Below are 22,958 nucleotides of genomic sequence, written 5' to 3'. Positions count from 1 at the left end.
GTCTTTGCTGCTGCCATGTGGGAGAAGGATCTTTCACCCACTGTGGATTTGCTGATGGGGGTGACTTTGAGTGCTTGGTTGGCCGATCTGTGTTGTCTGGCAGGGGTGTAGAAATGTATGCGGTGGTTGATGTATTCGGGTCTGATGTTGTGTAGGGCCTTGAACGCGTGGGTAAGGAGTTTGAAGGTGATTCTCTTGTTGATGGGGAGCCAGTGAAGTTTCCTTAGGTGTACGGTGATGTGGCATTGGCGAGGGATGTCGAGGATGAGTCTGGCTGAGGCGTTCTGAATACGTTGGAGTCTCTTTTAGAGTTTGATGGTGGAGCTGGCATAAAGTGCGTTGCCATAGTCCAACCAGCTGCTGATGAAGACTTGAGTGACTTTTGTTGATTTCGGTAGGGATCCACTTGAAGATTTTTCATAGCAGGTGGAGAATGTGGAAGCATGTTGAGGTGATGGCATTGATTTGTCGGTCCACGGAGAGTGAAGAGTCCAGGATGAAGCCTAGATTTTGTGTGTGGTCGGTTGGGGTTGGAGGGTGACTGAGGCTGTGGGCCACCAGGAGTTATCCCATGCAGATTTATTGGGTCAGAGGAGGAGGACTTAGGTTTTGTCTGTGTTCAGTTTGAGTTGGTTGTCATTCATACAGGCAGCGACTGCTGTCAGGCTTTCGTGGATATTCTTTTTGGTAGTGGTAGGATCTGGGATGAGTGAGATGATTAACTGGGTGTTGTCAGCGTAGGATACGATGTTGAGGTTGTGGCATCAGACGATGGTGGAGGGAGGGCCCATGTAGATGTTGAAGATGGTGGGGCTCAGCGAAGAGCCTTGCGGTACACCACGGTTGACTGATGTACCAGAGGAGAAGAGCAGGAGTCTGACTTTCTAGGTCCTGCCCATGAGGAAGGAGGTGATCCATTCCAGGACTTTTCTGTGGATGCCGGCGTCATGTGTGCAGAGGGGGTTGTGGTCGACAGTGTCGAATGCTGCTGAGAGTTCTAGGAGGATGAGGGAATCGATTTCTCCTCGGTCGAGCATGGCGCGGATGCCATCTGCGGTGGCAAGGACGACAGTCTTGGTGCTGTGGTTGCTTCTGAAACTGTATTGGGAGTGATCCAGGGTGTTGTTGGCCTCAATGTGGTCAATAAGTTGCAAGTTGATGGACTTTTCTATGACTTTGGCTGGGAAGGGGAGTAGAGAGATGGGGCCATAGTTATTTGGGTCCGTGGGGTCTGCCGAGGGTTTCTTCACTAGGGGTTTCAGTTCTGCGTGCTTTCAGACATCCAGGAAGGTTCCGGGTTTGATGGAGCAGTTGATGGTGCAGCGGAGTTCAGGGGGGTGGTGTTGCTTGCTTTGTTGAATATGTGATGGGGGCTTGGGTCCGAGGGTGTGCTCAAGTGGATGGATTTTATTATTATGAGGGTGTTCTCTGTGGTGAGGGGGCTCCAGATGGTGGGTGGTGGAGGTTAAGTTATGTTGGTTGTGTGTGTTAGAGTTGATCCTGTCTTGGATGACTGATTTTTTGGCAGTTTTTATAAGGTGGTGGTGGGTGGTGATTGCTTCCACAAAGCCAGCTTTCTCCAGAAGGGTCTTGCTAAATCTCTAGGTTCTTTCCAATCATCTGCAGTGGCGTTTGGAGTGCTGGAGGGCCGGAATGAACCAGCTGGCTTTGTTGATGGTTTGGCGGCTGGACGGTTTCTTGAGGGGGGCGAGGGTGTTGGAGCAGTCTGTGATCCAGCGGTGGAGGAGTTGGCATCTGTGGAGGTAGGTGGGGAGGATTCGTTTAGGGTGCAGTGCAATTTGTCTTAGGTGATGTTGTTCCTGTTTCTGTGGGGCGGGTGGTACTGCCGGAGGTGGGTGGTGGGTTTGTTGAAGAAGAAGTGTATGTAGTGGTGGTCAGTCCAGAGGAGTTCGGTGATGTGACTAACTGAGATGTGGTTGCAGTCACAATGTCCGGCGCTGATGCAGGGTTCAGCCAGGTCTCAGTGAGGAAGGTGACGTCTGGGGAGGTGGAGTCTAGCAGGTTCCAGATTTCAGGGCAGTCTTGTGGATGGAGCGGGTGTTGAGGAGGATGCCGTTTAGGTAGTTACGGCTGTTTTTGGGTGGGTTAGTTGGTTGGGTTGTGGTCCGGAGGGAGGGGAAGGAGCAGTTGCGGCAGGTGAAGGGTCCGAAGGTGTTGGTCGGGAATGCATAGTGGCAGGCGGACGATCCACCGGTGTTGAGCATGTGGAGGTGTAATGAACCCACAATACAGACTATGCAAAAGTTTGTTTTGTTGCTCCTTTGTAAACACACCTTGTAATATGCTGAGTTGCAAGGATGTGTCACTGTGAGCTGATTTAATGCACAACAATGAGGTTTTGCTGCAAATAAAAAAGATTGGATTGCTGGACTTCACTATAATAAAATATAATAAGTCCCAGAGGTAGTTTGTTAGGATTTGTATTCAGTTTCTTATAAGTTCAATTTGAATTTCACACACACTCACTCACATAAAATATATACATTCCAAGCACACCAATGGAGATCACCAAATGCGGTATTCCGAGTTTATGCAGTTACTGGTATATGATATTCCGTATATATACAGTAGAATGCTATTGAGACTCTGAAGCATAAGAGTATTAATGTGATAGAGGAGCCTGGAGTAAGGTTATGCAGTGAAAGAGGATCAACGGCTGTTAACAGGAAAGTTTGTTTTACCTTGCTGGGAAGCGCTTCTCTGTGCGGTGACTGCTGTGGCTCCAGTGAGAGAGTGTGTGACTCACTTCCGGTATAGCGCAGCGGCGTCAGTGAACAGGTCTTACAGTTTGGAGGTTCAGCAGAGACTAACCTGAGTAACAGCACAAAGAGGTGAGATCCGTGCGGTTTTAGATCTGAGGATATCCCAAAAGTTAGATGAGGATGAGGATTCACTCTGAAAGTCAAACGTAACTTAGACTTAGGAAAGTGTGACCTGGAGACTGAGGATATACAACCTCAGCAGGAGGTTGCTAGACTTCAATAATCAGGCACTGATTAAGAGAAAAGGTCCTCCTTATAAAGGATAGAGGAGTGGGAGGGATATACCTTAAAGGTATATCACAGGAGGATGCTGGCGTTGTAGTGGCGGCAGTTTCTGGAGCCAAGGTTCGTGGCATTGGGTGCGGATGGGTGCTGACAGGCTTGCCAGTCGCGCAGCAAGCACCATTAAATACAGCAGGGAGGTGGGTGGGTGGGCGGCCTGGTTAGCTGGGAAGCTGGAGCGGGGGTAGGTGCTAAAAAAAAAAAGAGCAGCAAAAATACAGAAGGAGAAGGGATAGAGGACTTCACTGCTGACACAGAAACATAAAAAAGCCAGTTTGGAGTTTGCCAAAACTTACCTGAGATTTCAAAACAGCAGTTGGGAAAAGAAACCCTTACAATCTGAGAGACTGGGAGCAGTTGGCACAAAAAGAGTGGTCCAAAATTCCAGTAGAGAGGTTTAAAAAACTCATTGATGGTTACAGGAAGTGATTGATTTCAGTTATTTTTTTCCAAGGGGTGTGCTACCAAATATTAAATTGAGGGTGCCAATAATTTGGTCCAGTCCATTTTTTGAGTTCTGCTTTAAATGTTTCAGATTTGGCTTTTTTTTCTCCACATTTTTGTGTCATACCAATACAAACAAATGAAATACACATGAGCATACCTAAACATTTGTAATTGCAACAACTTTCTGGGCAAAGTGGTGCATTATCTGACAGAAATGCAGGGGTGCCAATATTTTTGGCCATGACTCTATGTATGTATGTATGTATGTGTATATATATATATATATATATATATATATATATATATATATATATATATATATATATATATATATATATAACACACAGAGAAAGTCCAGCACTCACTTACAAGCTCTCAGCTAAGATTTAAAAGCAAAAATGGAAAGGTTAGTTACCGCATCTGGCCAAATGGGACAAGCTCAGCTGCTCAGGTACCATGTCAAGGTCCTTTCCAATACCTGAGACCCTAAAACAGCCACACAATGCAAGCTCTCAAATCCAAACAAAATGGGAACAAAGGAAGGGTGCACAGGCTTATGTAATCACCAAGGAAATATACAAAACACGGAAGGGGACTGCACTCTCATACCGGACCGGGTACACATCCCATGACCCTGTAACATGCCAAGCCCTGGGTGCTCACCGGCACTCACAGGAAGCTGTGCTGTCCCCAGAGTCACAGGCAGTTAACCCCAGACAGGTCTGGGTGCAAGAACCATAGGGAAATTACAAAACAAATTAATACAACACACAGAGAAAGTCCAGCACTCACAAGCTCTCAGCTACGATTTAAAAGCAAAAATGGAAAGATTAGTTACCGCATCTGGCCAAATGGGACAAGCTCAGGTACCACGTCAAGGTCCTTTCCAATACCTGAGACCCTAAAACAGCCACACAATGCTGAGAGCTTGACGTGGTACCGTGGTACCTGTCCCATTTGGCCAGATGCTGTAACTAACCTTTCCATTTTTGCTTTTAAATCTTAGCTGAGAGCTTGTAAGTGAGTGCTGGACTTTCTAAGTGTGTTGTATTAATTTGTGTTGTAATTTTCCCTATGGTTCTTGCACCCAGACCTGTCTGGGGTTAACTGCCTGTGACTCTGGGGACAGCACAGCTTCCTGTGAGTGCCGGTGAGCACCCAGGGCTGGGCATGTTACAGGGTCATGGGATGTGTACCCGGTCCGGTATGAGAGTGCAGTCCCCTTCCGTGTTTCGTATATATATATATATATATATATATATATATATATATATATATATATATATATATATATATATATATACAGATACATACATACATAGATATATACATACATAGATCTATACATATACATAGATATATACAATGATATATACATACATACATACATACATATATACACATACATGGATATATACATACATACATATATACACATACATAGATATATACATACATACATATATACACATACATATACATAGATATATACATAGATACACACACATACACATACATATATGCACATACATATATAGAATCAAAGTAGAAATCAGGAGCACCGGCAGCAGGTAGTTTAAAAATTAAACATTTATTTTTACACCTTAGTGTTGGTAAAATATTCCAAATGCTTGGCACAAACAATGGAAATGAAGATTAGGATAGTCTGTTGACAACAACCTTACATGTTTCAGCTCCAAGAGCCGTCCTCATAAGCTGCTGTCTGACTTAATAAAATTAACATATTTAAAAGCAGCAGACAAGTCCTATTGGTTACAACTTGATTAGTAAACTAGTAACACTTGTAAACCTACTATATAACTTGCTAGTGTTTAACCCTTAAGCTCCCTTTTTTACAGAGTGCAACAATTAAGTATAAACTTTGTACTTCAGTGCCCTTTTATACACAGAAGGTTAATAAAGAGTAAGGATATAAAGACAATTTTGCAATCCCTTCTATCAGTTAACAAATCATTTGGAACCATTTATAACTGTTTATACCAATTCTTCCTAACATAGGGGATTGACCTATTACTGTGTATAAATAATAGTAGCTTTTTATTTTGCATCTTTACTTTTTTATTTTTTATTTTTTATTTTTTTACTTTTTTACATCTTCCTGTACTATTCACAGCACATAATCAATTAAGGAAACTTCTATTTCATGCTACCACTATAGACTAAGGTACTGGGAACTATGTTTTGAATCCTGTGATACATATGTAGATACTCATTATTTATCTTATCAAACTTGTCCTTTGATAGGTACCCACAATTTCTACAAATGTGTGTATACATTCTCTATGATTAATTTAATTTAATTAGTTTTATGGAGTAACCTAAAGTATGTATGTAGTATAGTAAAAGCCTGCCATGCACTTATATCCTGATTATTGTCGTGCAAGGTAATTGTAGATGATGATCTGTGACTAGTCTTAACTGTCATTGCCAAAAATTCATGAGGTCATAGTCAGAGTTAAAACCATTAGGGACCCTAGTTTTTAACTTAAAAATCCAAAATACTTCCTGTCTACCCAGGATTGTCTCTCTATCCCCACCATTTCTGGGGGGCAGTATCCTTTCTATAGCAGTCCAGAGAAAACTGCTAGTGTCTTTATTATGGATTGTGACAAAATGTTGTACCAAAGGTGTACTAGCTTTCCCTATTTTTATGGAGGAAAGGTGCTCCCTTATTCTGGATCTCACCTCCCTAATTGTGAGACCTACATACTGTTTCTGACACTCTGTACACGTAATCAAATAAATGATAAACGTGGACCTACAGTTCATGCACATACGTTTTTGGTACTCTTGTCCAGTATGGGTTGAAATGAAACTTGACCCTGTGTCTACTTTTGCACAGGCTACACAGTTCATGTAATGACATTTATACATGCCTCTTGATGTCAACCATGATGAATCTTGTGTCAGTTCCTTGCTAGGTAATTTTGTGGGGGATACCATATTTCCTATGCTCATATTCTTTTTGTATGCAAATCTGCAATCCTTAATATTGATGTCTGCTAAGCCATCGTCTGCTCTTAATAAGGGGAGATGTTTTCTAATTATATTACAGATATTAGAATATTGACTACTATATGTTGTTATAAACAGTAAATCTTTAGATTCATCTCTCTTTTTTGCATCTCTTCTCCCCTTACCAAGAAGATCCTTGCGATCCAGTTTCATTACTGACTGCTTGGCTGATTCTATCAACTTTTTCTGATAACCCCTCTGTTCTAGCCTTTCTGTTAGTAAATTGGATTGTTCATGATAGCTGTTATCATCTGAACAATTTCGTTTCAATCGTGTATACTGACCTTTTGCTATCCCTTTGAATGTACTTGTTGGATGGCAACTGGCTGCATGTAGCAATGTATTTCCTGATATGGGCTTTCTGTAAACTGTAGATCTAACAAGTTCCCCATTACTTCCACTAAGTGTGACATCAAGATAATTGATCTGCTTCCTATCAAATTCCAAAGTGAATTTCAAACCTACATCATTAGTATTTAAACCTCCTACAAATTTTTTCATTGTTTCATGATCGCCTTGCCAAATGAAGAGCAGATCATCTATGAAGCGTTTGTATACAACTATGTTATCTCTGAAAGGGTTCCCATCTCCAAATATGCTGCACCGCTCCCACCAACCTAAAAATAGGTTGGCATATGAGGGCGCAAATTTTGCCCCCATAGCGGTGCCGCATACCTGAAGATAGAAAACCCCCTCAAATGAAAAATAGTTGTGTTTCAGAAGAAAATCTGTGACTCTCACTACAAACTCACAATACTCTGGATTACTACCATAATATTTTCTCATGAAAAAAGCTATCGCTTGTAATCCTCTTGCATGTGGTATTGAAGAGTAGAGTGATTGGACATCTACTGTTAACCAAGTAAACTTATCATTCCACTCTATATCTGAAACTATTTGCAATATATGCTTTGTGTCCTTTACATGGCTCCAGAGATCAAGCACCATTGGCTGTAAGATCTTATCTAGCCATTCTGACAGGTGTTCTGAAAAAGACCCTATTCCACTTACTATAGGCCTTCCTATCACATTCTCTGTACTCTTATGTACTTTAGGAAGATGGTTAAAGGTCGGTATTTTGGGGTTGGTAATCACTAAGTAATCACTAGTGTCTTTTTCAATGAAACCTAGTTCCACACCATCATCTACTAAGTCTTGTAACTTTTTGTTAAAGATATTAGTTGGATCATTAGTTAATGTTCTATAATTCAATGGGTTATTCAACTGCCTAAGAGCTTCATTAACAAAATCATCTCTATTCTGAACCACAACTGAGCCCCCCTTATCTGCGGCACGTATTACCAGATCTTTATTCTGTGCCAATTTCTTCAGTATTTCCTTTTCATTATATGTTAGATTGTATTTGGTATTAGTCTGAGTATAGTATAGATTAGTAAGATCTTCTTCTACTCTGTTTTGGAATTTTTCTATTATATTCCCTCTACTCTGTAACGGGTAGAAGGTAGAACTTTTCTTGAATTTGGGGGTACATATAGCCGATTCAGAAATGGACCCATCCCCGACACTTTCTTCTGCTAAAGTTTCCAATGTATTTAAGTCACAAAGATGCTGGAAATCTATTCCACTTGTATCCCTGCCAGTCTTAAAGCTAGGCTGAACAACCATGCTCTCTTGTGGCTGGAATTCATTGGAAGAGTGTTTATTCACAGAAAAATGCTTCTTTAAAGTTAATCTTCTGATCAATTTATTTACGTCCAATAATGTATTAAACAAATTGAATGAACTAGTGGGGACAAACCCCAAACCTAAACCCAACAATTTTAATTCCACATCATTCAGGGTGTAAGCAGACAGATTTATTACATTATTGATTGGAAATGTATTGGTGACATTTGCTATTGGTAGCGTGTTTGTCTCTGTTGTGTTCTGAGTGAGTACCTCCCTCTTGTTGATCCTCTGTTGCCTCGCCCCCCCCCGTCTGGTTTTGGCTGGGGGATACAAAAAACCTGGTTCATTTCTGATCTCTCAATGGTGTCTGGATTGCTAATTAGATTACCTCCACTAGGTGTCTGATCTGGTGCTGGGGTACTATACTTAGATTTTGAGCCCTTCTGGGTGTTTTTTAATATAGACACCGGCTGTTGTATAAGTACTTTAGGTGTAACTACCTGTGGCTGTGAGTTTTCTTTAGGTGTAGCTAAATGTTGATTGTAATTTACTTGTCCCATTTGTTGTTGATTATAGTGGTAATTACTCATAGCTTGACTGTTCTGTACAATGTGATCTGTGTCTTCTTCTCCCCCAGAACAAGAGCTGTCCCCTGTCCCTTCTGTTTCACTATCAGAGAATTGAATTCGCCTTCCACTTCTACCTCTCCCCCTGTTCCTACGACCTCTACCTCTATTGCCAAAGTTGTTCCTTAGATTAAAATCTCGTCTGGTCTGAAACCTCTCTTTTCTATTCCAAATATATACCATGTTATTTGTATAATCTGACTGATCTCTCACAAATTTGGAATGCTTCCTATCTAGCAATACTTTTTTGGCTTCAGCCACAACATCTTGCAGGGTTTGGTCAAATACAGGGTAACTTGTATGTTCACTTCTAATATTCAATTCATCCTGTATTAGGCTAATCACATTTTTTACACTAAGCAACTGATTTGTTTTATACTGTATTAGTAGTTGCATCAATCTGAACGAGCACTCAGATAAAACATCATTCCACTGATTAATAAATACCCTGTCCTCTGTCACAAAAGTAGGATATTTGTTTAACCTTAGACCTCTTGGTATTATATTAAGTTTAGTATAACTTTCCAATGTCCAAATGTCCCATTTTAATTTATTTTCTTTTATTAAATTGGACTCCATCTCTTCAAATAATGCTGAAAGAGTATACTTAGATCTGTCCATAGAAAATATAGTTTCACACTCAGGATTCTTATCATCCCTTTCTTGTGCACTCCTTAAAGAAAAGAAAGTTTGTGGTCTTACTGCAACTTCCATTTGTGCCTCCATGTTTCAGGACTGAGCAGAAAAATATATATATACCTCCTCAATCTATCTTTGCTGTTAGAGTAAGCGTTGCCCAAACGCTATTGTAGATATACAAATGTTCAACAAGATTTCACAGCAAATAAAGATGATGGCAATACTGAAAAGCATATAAAAAGCTGGCATAAAGCCCACACTGTAGTGAGTATTAGTAGCGTGTACCCATTTACAATGGCAACCAGTCCCATATAGTAACAATTAAAGGTATTCTTACCGTGCCCCCCTGTGTATGCCTGCCGGTCCCAGGGTAGAGGCTGAGTGTGTCACGCTGTTACAATCCTCTCCTGGATCTCTTCCGACACCTTTCCCGTGTCTCAGCGTCCTCTGTTCCTCCAATCAGCCTGCCATACCCTCCTCAGCCTATAGCAATAGGGGGGCGCGGTTGCGCTTCTGGTGCGTGCGTCCGATGACGTCAGCTCACTACTGCCTCTGCTCGTTCCGGAACAGAATACCGGGTTTACAGTCCTGAACACAGCATAAAATTCTAGTGCTAGCCGTGCTTCACAATGGGCAAACAGTCAATGTAGAATCAAAGTAGAAATCAGGAGCACCGGCAGCAGGTAGTTTAAAAATTAAACATTTATTTTTACACCTTAGTGTTGGTAAAATATTCCAAATGCTTGGCACAAACAATGGAAATGAAGATTAGGATAGTCTGTTGACAACAACCTTACATGTTTCAGCTCCAAGAGCCGTCCTCATAAGCTGCTGTCTGACTTAATAAAATTAACATATTTAAAAGCAGCAGACAAGTCCTATTGGTTACAACTTGATTAGTAAACTAGTAACACTTGTAAACCTACTATATAACTTGCTAGTGTTTAACCCTTAAGCTCCCTTTTTTACAGAGTGCAACAATTAAGTATAAACTTTGTACTTCAGTGCCCTTTTATACACAGAAGGTTAATAAAGAGTAAGGATATAAAGACAATTTTGCAATCCCTTCTATCAGTTAACAAATCATTTGGAACCATTTATAACTGTTTATACCAATTCTTCCTAACATAGGGGATTGACCTATTACTGTGTATAAATAATAGTAGCTTTTTATTTTGCATCTTTACTTTTTTATTTTTTATTTTTTATTTTTTTACTTTTTTACATCTTCCTGTACTATTCACAGCACATAATCAATTAAGGAAACTTCTATTTCATGCTACCACTATAGACTAAGGTACTGGGAACTATGTTTTGAATCCTGTGATACATATGTAGATACTCATTATTTATCTTATCAAACTTGTCCTTTGATAGGTACCCACAATTTCTACAAATGTGTGTATACATTCTCTATGATTAATTTAATTTAATTAGTTTTATGGAGTAACCTAAAGTATGTATGTAGTATAGTAAAAGCCTGCCATGCACTTATATCCTGATTATTGTCGTGCAAGGTAATTGTAGATGATGATCTGTGACTAGTCTTAACTGTCATTGCCAAAAATTCATGAGGTCATAGTCAGAGTTAAAACCATTAGGGACCCTAGTTTTTAACTTAAAAATCCAAAATACTTCCTGTCTACCCAGGATTGTCTCTCTATCCCCACCATTTCTGGGGGGCAGTATCCTTTCTATAGCAGTCCAGAGAAAACTGCTAGTGTCTTTATTATGGATTGTGACAAAATGTTGTACCAAAGGTGTACTAGCTTTCCCTATTTTTATGGAGGAAAGGTGCTCCCTTATTCTGGATCTCACCTCCCTAATTGTGAGACCTACATACTGTTTCTGACACTCTGTACACGTAATCAAATAAATGATAAACGTGGACCTACAGTTCATGCACATACGTTTTTGGTACTCTTGTCCAGTATGGGTTGAAATGAAACTTGACCCTGTGTCTACTTTTGCACAGGCTACACAGTTCATGTAATGACATTTATACATGCCTCTTGATGTCAACCATGATGAATCTTGTGTCAGTTCCTTGCTAGGTAATTTTGTGGGGGATACCATATTTCCTATGCTCATATTCTTTTTGTATGCAAATCTGCAATCCTTAATATTGATGTCTGCTAAGCCATCGTCTGCTCTTAATAAGGGGAGATGTTTTCTAATTATATTACAGATATTAGAATATTGACTACTATATGTTGTTATAAACAGTAAATCTTTAGATTCATCTCTCTTTTTTGCATCTCTTCTCCCCTTACCAAGAAGATCCTTGCGATCCAGTTTCATTACTGACTGCTTGGCTGATTCTATCAACTTTTTCTGATAACCCCTCTGTTCTAGCCTTTCTGTTAGTAAATTGGATTGTTCATGATAGCTGTTATCATCTGAACAATTTCGTTTCAATCGTGTATACTGACCTTTTGCTATCCCTTTGAATGTACTTGTTGGATGGCAACTGGCTGCATGTAGCAATGTATTTCCTGATATGGGCTTTCTGTAAACTGTAGATCTAACAAGTTCCCCATTACTTCCACTAAGTGTGACATCAAGATAATTGATCTGCTTCCTATCAAATTCCAAAGTGAATTTCAAACCTACATCATTAGTATTTAAACCTCCTACAAATTTTTTCATTGTTTCATGATCGCCTTGCCAAATGAAGAGCAGATCATCTATGAAGCGTTTGTATACAACTATGTTATCTCTGAAAGGGTTCCCATCTCCAAATATGCTGCACCGCTCCCACCAACCTAAAAATAGGTTGGCATATGAGGGCGCAAATTTTGCCCCCATAGCGGTGCCGCATACCTGAAGATAGAAAACCCCCTCAAATGAAAAATAGTTGTGTTTCAGAAGAAAATCTGTGACTCTCACTACAAACTCACAATACTCTGGATTACTACCATAATATTTTCTCATGAAAAAAGCTATCGCTTGTAATCCTCTTGCATGTGGTATTGAAGAGTAGAGTGATTGGACATCTACTGTTAACCAAGTAAACTTATCATTCCACTCTATATCTGAAACTATTTGCAATATATGCTTTGTGTCCTTTACATGGCTCCAGAGATCAAGCACCATTGGCTGTAAGATCTTATCTAGCCATTCTGACAGGTGTTCTGAAAAAGACCCTATTCCACTTACTATAGGCCTTCCTATCACATTCTCTGTACTCTTATGTACTTTAGGAAGATGGTTAAAGGTCGGTATTTTGGGGTTGGTAATCACTAAGTAATCACTAGTGTCTTTTTCAATGAAACCTAGTTCCACACCATATATACACATACATATACATAGATATATACATAGATATACATGCATACATACATACATACATAGATATATACATAGATATATACATAGATTCATACATACATACATATTTACACATACATATACATAGATATATACATACATACATATATACACATACATATACCTAGATATATACATACATATATATATATATATATATATATATATATATATATATATATATATATATATACATACATATACATAGATATATACATAGATATATACATACATACATACACATACATATACATAGATATATACATTCATATATACACATACATATACATAGATATATACATACATACATATATACACATACATATATACATATACATATATACAGGGAGTGCAGAATTATTAGGCAAGTTGTATTTTTGAGGATTAATTTTATTATTGAACAACAAATTGACTCAAAAGCTGTTTCATGGACAGGTGTGGGCCTTCATTTTTCATCATCAATTAAGCAGGTAAAAAGTCTAAAGTTGATTATAGGTGTGGAATTCGCAGTCAGAATTATGAAAATTGTGTCAGTGTCCAATTATTTTTACGGACCTAACTGTATGTCTATATATGTGTACATATGTATATATATATATATATATATATATATATATATATATATATATATATATATATATATATATATATATATATATATATCTGTATACATCTATACCTATATAATAACCTATATATTTACAGACATATATATACACACCTATATAATCACCTATATAGTTATCTGTATACATCTATACCTATATAATCACCTATATATTTACAGACATATATACACACACACACCTATATAATCACCTATATATTTATCTGTATACATCTATACCTATATAATCACCTATATATTTACAGACATATATATATATATATATATGTATATCTGTATACATCTATACATATATATATATATACACATATATATATATGTGTGTGTGTGTGATTATATAGGTATAGATGTATACAGATATATATATATATATATATATATATATATATATATATATATATATATATATATATATATGATATCTGTATACATCTATACCTATATAATCGCCTATATATTTACAGACATATATATATATATATATATATATATATATATATATGTATATCTGTATACATCTATACATATATAGAGGGAGTGCAGAATTATTAGGCAAGTTGTATTTTTGAGGATTAATGTTATTATTGAACAACAACCATGTTCTCAATGAACCCAAAAAACTCATTAATATCAAAGCTGAATAGTTTTGGAAGTAGTTTTTAGTTTGTTTTTAGTTATAGCTATTTTAGGGGGATATCTGTGTGTGCAGGTGACTATTACAGTGCATAATTATTAGGCAACTTAACAAAAAACTAATATATACCCATTTCAATTATTTATTTTTACCAGTGAAACCAATATAACATCTCAACATTCACAAATATACATTTCGGACATTCAAAAACAAAACAAAAACAAATCAGTGACCAATATAGCCACCTTTCTTTGCAAGGACACTCAAAAGCCTGCCATCCATGGATTCTGTCAGTGTTTTGATCTGTTCACCATCAACATTGCGTGCAGCAGCAACCACAGCCTCCCAGACACTGTTCAGAGAGGTGTACTGTTTTCCCTCCTTGTAAATCTCACATTTGATGATGGACCACAGGTTCTCAATGGGGTTCAGATCAGGTGAACAAGGAGGCCATGTCATTAGATTTTCTTCTTTTATACCCTTTCTTGCCAGCCACGCTGTGGAGTACTTGGACGCGTGTGATGGAGCATTGTCCTGCATGAAAATCATGTTTTTCTTGAAGGATGCAGACTTCTTCCTGTACCACTGCTTGAAGAAGGTGTCTTCCAGAAACTGGCAGTAGGACTGGGAGTTGAGCTTGACTCCATCCTCAACCCGAAAAGGTCCCACAAGCTCATCTTTGATGATACCAGCCCAAACCAGTACTCCACCTCCACCTTGCTGGCGTCTGAGTCGGACTGGAGCTCTCTGCCCTTTACCAATCCAGCCACGGGCCCATCCATCTGGCCCATCAAGACTCACTCTCATTTCATCAGTCCATAAAACCTTAGAAAAATCAGTCTTAAGATATTTCTTGGCCCAGTCTTGATGTTTCAGCTTGTGTGTCTTGTTCAGTGGTGGTCGTCTTTCAGCCTTTCTTACCTTGGCCATGTCTCTGAGTATTGCACACCTTGTGCTTTTGGGCACTCCAGTGATGTTGCAGCTCTGAAATATGGCCAAACTGGTGGCAAGTGGCATCTTGGCAGCTGCACGCTTGACTTTTCTCAGTTCATGGGCAGTTATTTTGCGCCTTGGTTTTTCCACACACTTCTTGCGACCCTGTTGACTATTTTAAATGAAACGCTTGATTGTTCGATGATCACGCTTCAGAAGCTTTGCAATTTTAAGAGTGCTGCATCCCTCTGCAAGATATCTCACTATTTTTGACTTTTCTGAGCCTGTCAAGTCCTTCTTTTGACCCATTTTGCCAAAGGAAAGGAAGTTGCCTAATAATTATGCACACCTGATATAGGGTGTTGATGTCATTAGACCACACCCCTTCTCATTACAGAGATGCACATCACCTAATATGCTTAATTGGTAGTAGGCTTTCGAGCCTATACAGCTTGGAGTAAGACAACATGCATAAAGAGGATGATGTGGTCAAAATACTCATTTGCCTAATAATTCTGCACTCCCTGTATATATATATATATATATATATATATATATATATATATATATATATATATATATATATATATATATATGTATACATCTATACCTATATAATCACCCATATATTTACAGACATATATATACCTATATAATTATATATATATATATATATACACAGATAAATATATAAGTGATTATATAGGTATAGATGTATACATATATATATATATATATAAATATATATATATATATATATATATATATATATACATATACACATCTATACCTATATATATATCTGTATACATCTATACCTATATAATCACATATATATATATATATATATATATATATATATATATCTGTATACATCTATACCCATATAATCATCTATATATTTACAGACATATATATTTATATATATATATATATATATATATATATATATATATATATATCTGTATACATCTATACCAATATAATCACCTATATATATTAAGAATAAATATATATTGTACCAATAAAAGATAAGATATAAATAGAAATATTTATTTATGAATACATAGAACATTTTCTTGTATGTGAAGACTATAGAAATGTGAAATATTCAGTCAGGTTAGTGCTCATGATAATATGTGATCGGGTTTGCATGAGAGTAGGGTGTTTGTTTTTTTTCCACTTTTTTTTCTCCATTGACTTCTATGGGAGAAATACGTGAACGTGTACAGAATATTCTAACTTTGGCTTTTTGCGCTCAAACAAAAACACTTAACTTTCAACTCATAATTCAAGCGCAACCAGTTGAGTGCAAAAACTTTACATCTAGCACAATTAATGCTCGAGCAGGAACATTAATTAGAGCTCCACTTGTAATCTGGCCCAATATGTGTTATAACAAAACTTTTATATTATTGATATTATCTATTGCAATGATATTGTGCATGCTGTTATATAGGATATATGGTTTGTGGATACAATCAATGAATTATCTAATGATTTTATCCTTTTTTAATGGAATTTATTATGATACAAAACTCTCCTCCCATCTAGTCTGCTCGCTGTTCTGTTTAACCTTAAACTTGTAATTACTTTTGGTCTTTGACCCCATCAGCTGGAGATCAGTACCACATCTCCATCCCCTGCCAGTAAACTAGCTCAGTTATCTGACAAGCATTGTGCATAATACGCAGTGTTTGACAATTGTTTATATAAAGTACAAGCAAAAGATAGCTAAATGTTTCTACTGACACATTTCCTATGTCTTCAGATACAGGATTTCAGACAAGATAGAAGATAATCTCACACTTTGTGGGTCACTCCTCATCCCAGCGGTGTCCTGGTACAGACTGGTGCCACACTGCCCTGCATCTGATATTAAACCTACAGGATGGTCATGGATAAAGATACCAGCGACTGCAACAATATGAGTCCCGGAGACCCAGTCTCCTCAGCGGATGGACACACCACATCAAAACCATCCTGTGCAAGTCTAAAGGTAAACGTATAAATTGTATGTTAACCTCTCATGTACCAGCTGGTCAGGGCATTATATAGAGTCATGTAAAAGCTGGTCAGGGCTGTAAAAAAGGAGTCAGGTACCAGCTGGTCAGTGCTGTATAAAGGAGTCAGGTACCAGCTGGTCAGTGCTGTATAAAGGAGTCATGTACCAGCTGGTCAGTGCTGTATAAAGGAATCGGGTACCAGCTGGTCAGTGCTGTATATAGAGTCAGGTACCAGCTGGTCAGTGCTGTATATAGAGTCAGGTACCAGCTGGTCAGTGCTGTATAAAGGAGTCAGGTACCAGCTGGTTATTGCTGTATAAAGGAGTCAGGTACCAGCTGGTCAGTGCTTTATAAAGGAGTCATGTACCAGCTGGTCAGTGCTGTATAAAGGAGTCAGGTACCAGCTGGTTAGTGCTGTATAAAGGAGTCATGTACCAGCTGGTCAGTGCTTTATAAAGGAGTCATGTACCAGCTGGTCAGTGCTCTATAAAGGAGTCAGGAACCAGCTGGTCAGTGCTGTATAAAGGAGTCAGGTACCAGCTGGTCAGTGCTGTATAAAGGAGTCATGCACCATCTGGTCAGTGCTGTATAAAGGGGTCATGTACCAGCTGGTCAGTGCTGTATAAAGGAGTCAGGTACCAGCTGGTCAGTGCTGTATAAAGGAGTCAGGTACCAGCTGGCCAGTGCTGTATAAAGGAGTCAGGTACCAGCTGGTCAGTGCTCTATAAAGGAGTCATGTACCAGCTGGTCAGTGCTGTATATAGAGTCATGTACCAGCTGGTCAGTGCTGTATATAGAGTCATGCACCAGCTGGTCAGTGCTGTATAAAGGAGTCCGGTACCAGCTGGTCAGTGCTGTATATAGAGTCATGCACCAGCTGGTCAGTGCTGTATATAGAGTCAGGTACCAGCTGGTCAGTGCTGTATAAAGGAGTCATGTACCAGCTGGTCAGTGCTGTATAAAGGAGTCAGGTACCAGCTGGTCAGTGCTGTATAAAGGAGTCAGGTACCAGCTGGTCAGTGCTGTATAAAGGAGTCAGGTACCAGCTGGTCAGTGCTGTATAAAGTAGTCAGGTACCAGCTGGTCAGTGCTGTATAAAGGAGTCATGTACCAGCTGGTCAGTGCTGTATAAAGGAGTCAGGTACCAGCTGGTCAGTGCTGTATAAAGGAGTCAGGTACCAGCTGGTCAGTGCTGTATAAAGGAGTCAGGTACCAGCTGGTCAGTGCTGTATAAAGGAGTCAGGTACCAGCTGGTCAGTGCTGTATAAAGTCTTTACAATACATTATAGTTTAGTCTAAGTAAATGCACAGGGGTGTGAGACGTGCGCACGCAGACTGTAACTCATACTACAATATGCCACAGGACTGTGAGACATGTGCACACCGACTGCCACTCATACTACTACAATATGCCACAGGACTGTGAGACGTGTGCACGCAGACTGCCACTCATACTACTATATGCCACAGGGGTGTGAGACGTGTGCACGCAGACTGCCACTCATACTACTATATGCCACAGGACTGTGAGAGGTGTGCACGCAGACTGCCACTCATACTACTATATGCTACAGGACTGTGAGACGTGTGCACGCAGACTGCCACTCATACTACTATATGCTACAGGACTGTGAGACGTGTGCACACAGACTGCCACTCATACTACTATATGCCACAGGACTGTGAGACGTGCGCACGCAGACTGCCACTCATACTACTATATGCTACAGGACTGTGAGACTTGTGCACATAGACTGCCACTCATACTACTAAATACCACAGGGGTGTGAGACGTGTGCACGCAGACTGCCACTCATACTACTATATGCCACAGGACTGTGAGACGTGTGCACGCAGACTGCCACTCATACTACTATATGCCACAGGACTGTGAGATGTGCGCACGCAGACTGCCACTAATACTACTATATGCCACAGGACTGTGAGATGTGCGCACGCAGACTGCCACTCATACTACTACAATATGCCACAGGGGTGTGAGACTTGTGCACATAGACTGCCACTAATACTACTATATGCCACAAGACTGTGAGACGTGCGCACGCAGACTGCCACTCATACTACTATATGCTACAGGACTGTGAGACTTGTGCACATAGACTGCCACTCATACTACTAAATACCACAGGGGTGTGAGACGTGTGCACGCAGACTGCCACTCATACTACTATATGCCACAGGACTGTGAGACGTGTGCACGCAGACTGCCACTCATACTACTATATGCCACAGGACTGTGAGATGTGCGCACGCAGACTGCCACTAATACTACTATATGCCACAGGACTGTGAGATGTGCGCACGCAGACTGTCACTCATACTACTATATGCTCCAGGACTGTGAGACGTGCGCACGCAGACTGCCACTCATACTACTATGTGCCACAGGACTGTGAGACGTGCGCACGCAGACTGCCACTCATACTACAATATGCCACTTGGCTGTGAGATTTGTGCACGCAGACTGCCACTCATACTACAATATGCCACAGGACTGTGAGACGTGCGCACGTAAACTGCCACTCATACTACTATATAACACAGGGGTGTGAGATTTGTGCACGCAGACTGCCACTCATATGCCACAGGGGTGTGAGACGTGTGCACGCAGTAGCCACTCATACTACTATATGCCAAAGGACTGTGAGACGTGTGCATGCAGCCTGCCACTCATACTACACTATGCCACAGGACTGTGAGACGTGTGCACGCTTACTGCCACTCATACTATAATATGCCACAGGACTGTGAGACGTGCGCACGCAGATTGCCACTCATACTTCTATATGCCACAGGACTGTGAGACGTGCGCACAAAGACTGCCACTCATACTACTATATGCCACAGGGCTGTGAGACGTGCGCACGCAGACTGCCACTCATACTACTATATGCCACAGGACTGTGAGACGTGCGCACGCAGACTGCCACTCACACTACAATATGCCACTTGGGTGTGAGATTTGTGCACGCAGACTGCCACTCATAATACTATATGCCACAGGGGTGTGAGACGTGCGCACACAGACTGCCACTCATACTACTATATGCCACAGGACTGTGAGACTTGTGCACATAGACTGCAACTCATACTACTACAATATGCCCCAGGACTGTGAGACGTGTGCACGCAGACTGCCACTCATACTACTATATGCCACAGGACTGTGAGACGTGCGCACGCAGACTGCCACTCATACTACTATATGCCACAGGACTGTGAGACGTGCGCACGCAGACTGCCACTCATACTACTATATGCGACAGGACTGTGAGACTTGTGCACATAGACTGCCACTCATACTACTACAATATGCCACAGGACTGTGAGACGTGTGCACGCAGACTGCCACTCATACTACTATATGCCACAGGGGTGTGAGACGTGTGCACGCAGACTGCCACTCATACTACTATATGCCACAGGACTGTGAGACATGCGCACGCAGACTGCCACTCATACTACTATATGCCACAGGGGTGTGAGACGTGTGCAGGCAGACTGCCACTCATACTACTATATGCCACAGAACTGTGAGACGTGCACACGCAGACTGCCACTCATACTACTATATGCCACAGGGGTGTGAGACGTGTGCACGCAGACTGCCACTCATACTACTACAATATGCCACAGGACTGTGAGACGTGCGCACGCAGACTGCCACTCATACTACAATATCCCACAGGGGTGTGAGACGTGCGCACGCAGACTGCCACTCATACTACAATATCCCACAGGGGTGTGAAACGTGCGCACGCAGACTGCCACTCATACTACTATATGCCACAGGCCTGTGAGACGTGTGCACGCAGACTGCCACTCATACTACTATATGCCACAGGACTGTGAGACGTGCACACGCAGACTGCCACTCATACTACTATATGCCACAGGACTGTGAGACGTGTGCACATAGACTGCCACTCATACTACTACAATATGCCCCAGGACTGTGAGACGTGTGCACGCAGACTGCCACTCATACTACTATATGCCACAGGACTGTGAGACTTGTGCACATAGACTGCCACTCATAGTACTACAATATGCCACAGGACTGTGAGACGTGGGCACACAGACTGCCACTCATACTACTATATGCCACAAGACTGTGAGACGTGCGCACGCAGACTGCCACTCATACTACTATATGCTACAGGACTGTGAGACTTGTGCACATAGACTGCCACTCATACTACTAAATACAACAGGGGTGTGAGACGTGTGCACACAGACTGCCACTCATACAACTATATGCCACAGGACTGTGAGACGTGTGCACGCAGACTGCCACTCATACTACTAAATACCACAGGGGTGTGAGACGTGTGCACACAGACTGCCACTCATACAACTATATGCCACAGGACTGTGAGACGTGTGCACGCAGACTGCCACTCATACTACTATATGCTACAGGACTGTGAGACGTGCGCACACAGACTGCCACTCATACTACTATATGCCACAGGACTGTGAGACGTGCGCACGCAGACTGCCACTCATACTACTATATGCCACAGGACTGTGAGACGCGCGCATGCAGACTGCCACTCATACTACTATATGCCACAGGACTGTGAGACGTGCGCACGCAGACTGCCACTCATACTACTATATGCTACAGGACTGTGAGACGTGCGCACGCAGACTGCCACTCATACTACTATATGCCACAGCACTGTGAGACGCGCGCACGCAGACTGCCACTCATACTACTATGTGCCACAGGACTGTGAGACGTGCGCACGCAGACTGCCACTCATACTACAATATGCCACTTGGGTGTGAGATTTGTGCACGCAGACTGCCACTCATACTACAATATGCCACAGGACTGTGAGACGTGCGCACGTAGACTGCCACTCATACTACTATATACCACAGGGGTGTGAGATTTGTGCATGCAGACTGCCACTCATATGCGACAGGGGTATGAGACGTGTGCACGCAGTAGCCACTCATACTACTATATGCCAAAGGACTGTGAGACGTGTGCATGCAGCCTGCCACTCATACTACTATATGCCACAGGGGTGTGAGACGTGTGCAAGCAGACTGCCACTCATACTACTATATGCCACAGGGCTGTGAGACGTGTGCACGCTTACTGCCACTCATACTACAATATGCCACAGGACTGTGAGACGTGCGCACAAAGACTGCCACTCATACTACTATATGCCACAGGACTGTGAGACGTGCGCACGCAGACTGCCACTCATACTACTATATGCCACAGGACTGTTAGACGTGCGCACGCAGACTGCCACTCACACTACAATATGCCACTTGGGTGTGAGATTTGTGCACCCAGACTGCCACTCATAATACTATATGCCACAGGGGTGTGAGACGTGCGCACGCAGACTGCCACTCATACTACTATATGCCGCAGGACTGTGAGACGTGCGCACGCAGACTGCCACTACTACTACAATATCCCACAGGGGTGTGAGACGTGCGCACGCAGACTGACACTCATATTACAATATCCCACAGGGGTGTGAGACGTGCGCACGCAGACTGCCACTCATACTACTATATGCCACAGGACTGTGAGACGTGCGCACGCAGACTGCCACTCATACTACTATATGCCACAGGACTGTGAGACTTGTGCACATAGACTGCCACTCATACTACTACAATATGCCCCAGGACTGTGAGACGTGTGCACGCAGACTGCCACTCATACTACTATATGCCACAGGACTGTGAGACGTGCGCACGCAGACTGCCACTCATACTACTATATGCGACAGGACTGTGAGACTTGTGCACATAGACTGCCACTCATACTACTACAATATGCCACAGGACTGTGAGACGTGTGCACGCAATCTGCCACTCATACTACTATATGCCACAGGGGTGTGAGACGTGTGCACGCAGACTGCCACTCATACTACTATATGCCACAGGACTGTGAGACGTGCGCACGCAGACTGCCACTCATAC

General features: G+C 41.2%; 1 protein-coding gene across 3 annotated transcripts in view; it reads left to right on the top strand.

Annotated features, from left to right (window-relative positions):
- Window positions 1-22,958, top strand: part of LOC128664298 (solute carrier organic anion transporter family member 1C1) — a 329,411-nt gene that overhangs the window by 60,727 nt on the left and 245,726 nt on the right. For all 3 annotated transcript variants that reach the window (XM_053719135.1, XM_053719133.1, XM_053719134.1), the window contains one exon: window positions 16,739-16,966. Coding sequence is in view for 2 of the 3 variants with exons in the window: in XM_053719133.1 (XP_053575108.1) it covers window positions 16,859-16,966 (108 nt within the window). In the remaining variant the exon portion in view is untranslated. The remainder of the gene's footprint in view (window positions 1-16,738; window positions 16,967-22,958) is intronic.

Source organism: Bombina bombina, chromosome 6 (genome assembly GCF_027579735.1).
Source record: "Bombina bombina isolate aBomBom1 chromosome 6, aBomBom1.pri, whole genome shotgun sequence".
Lineage (NCBI taxonomy): Eukaryota > Metazoa > Chordata > Amphibia > Anura > Bombinatoridae > Bombina > Bombina bombina.
Note: the sequence above shows the minus strand (reverse complement) of the source record. Positions and strands in the feature narration are given on the sequence as shown.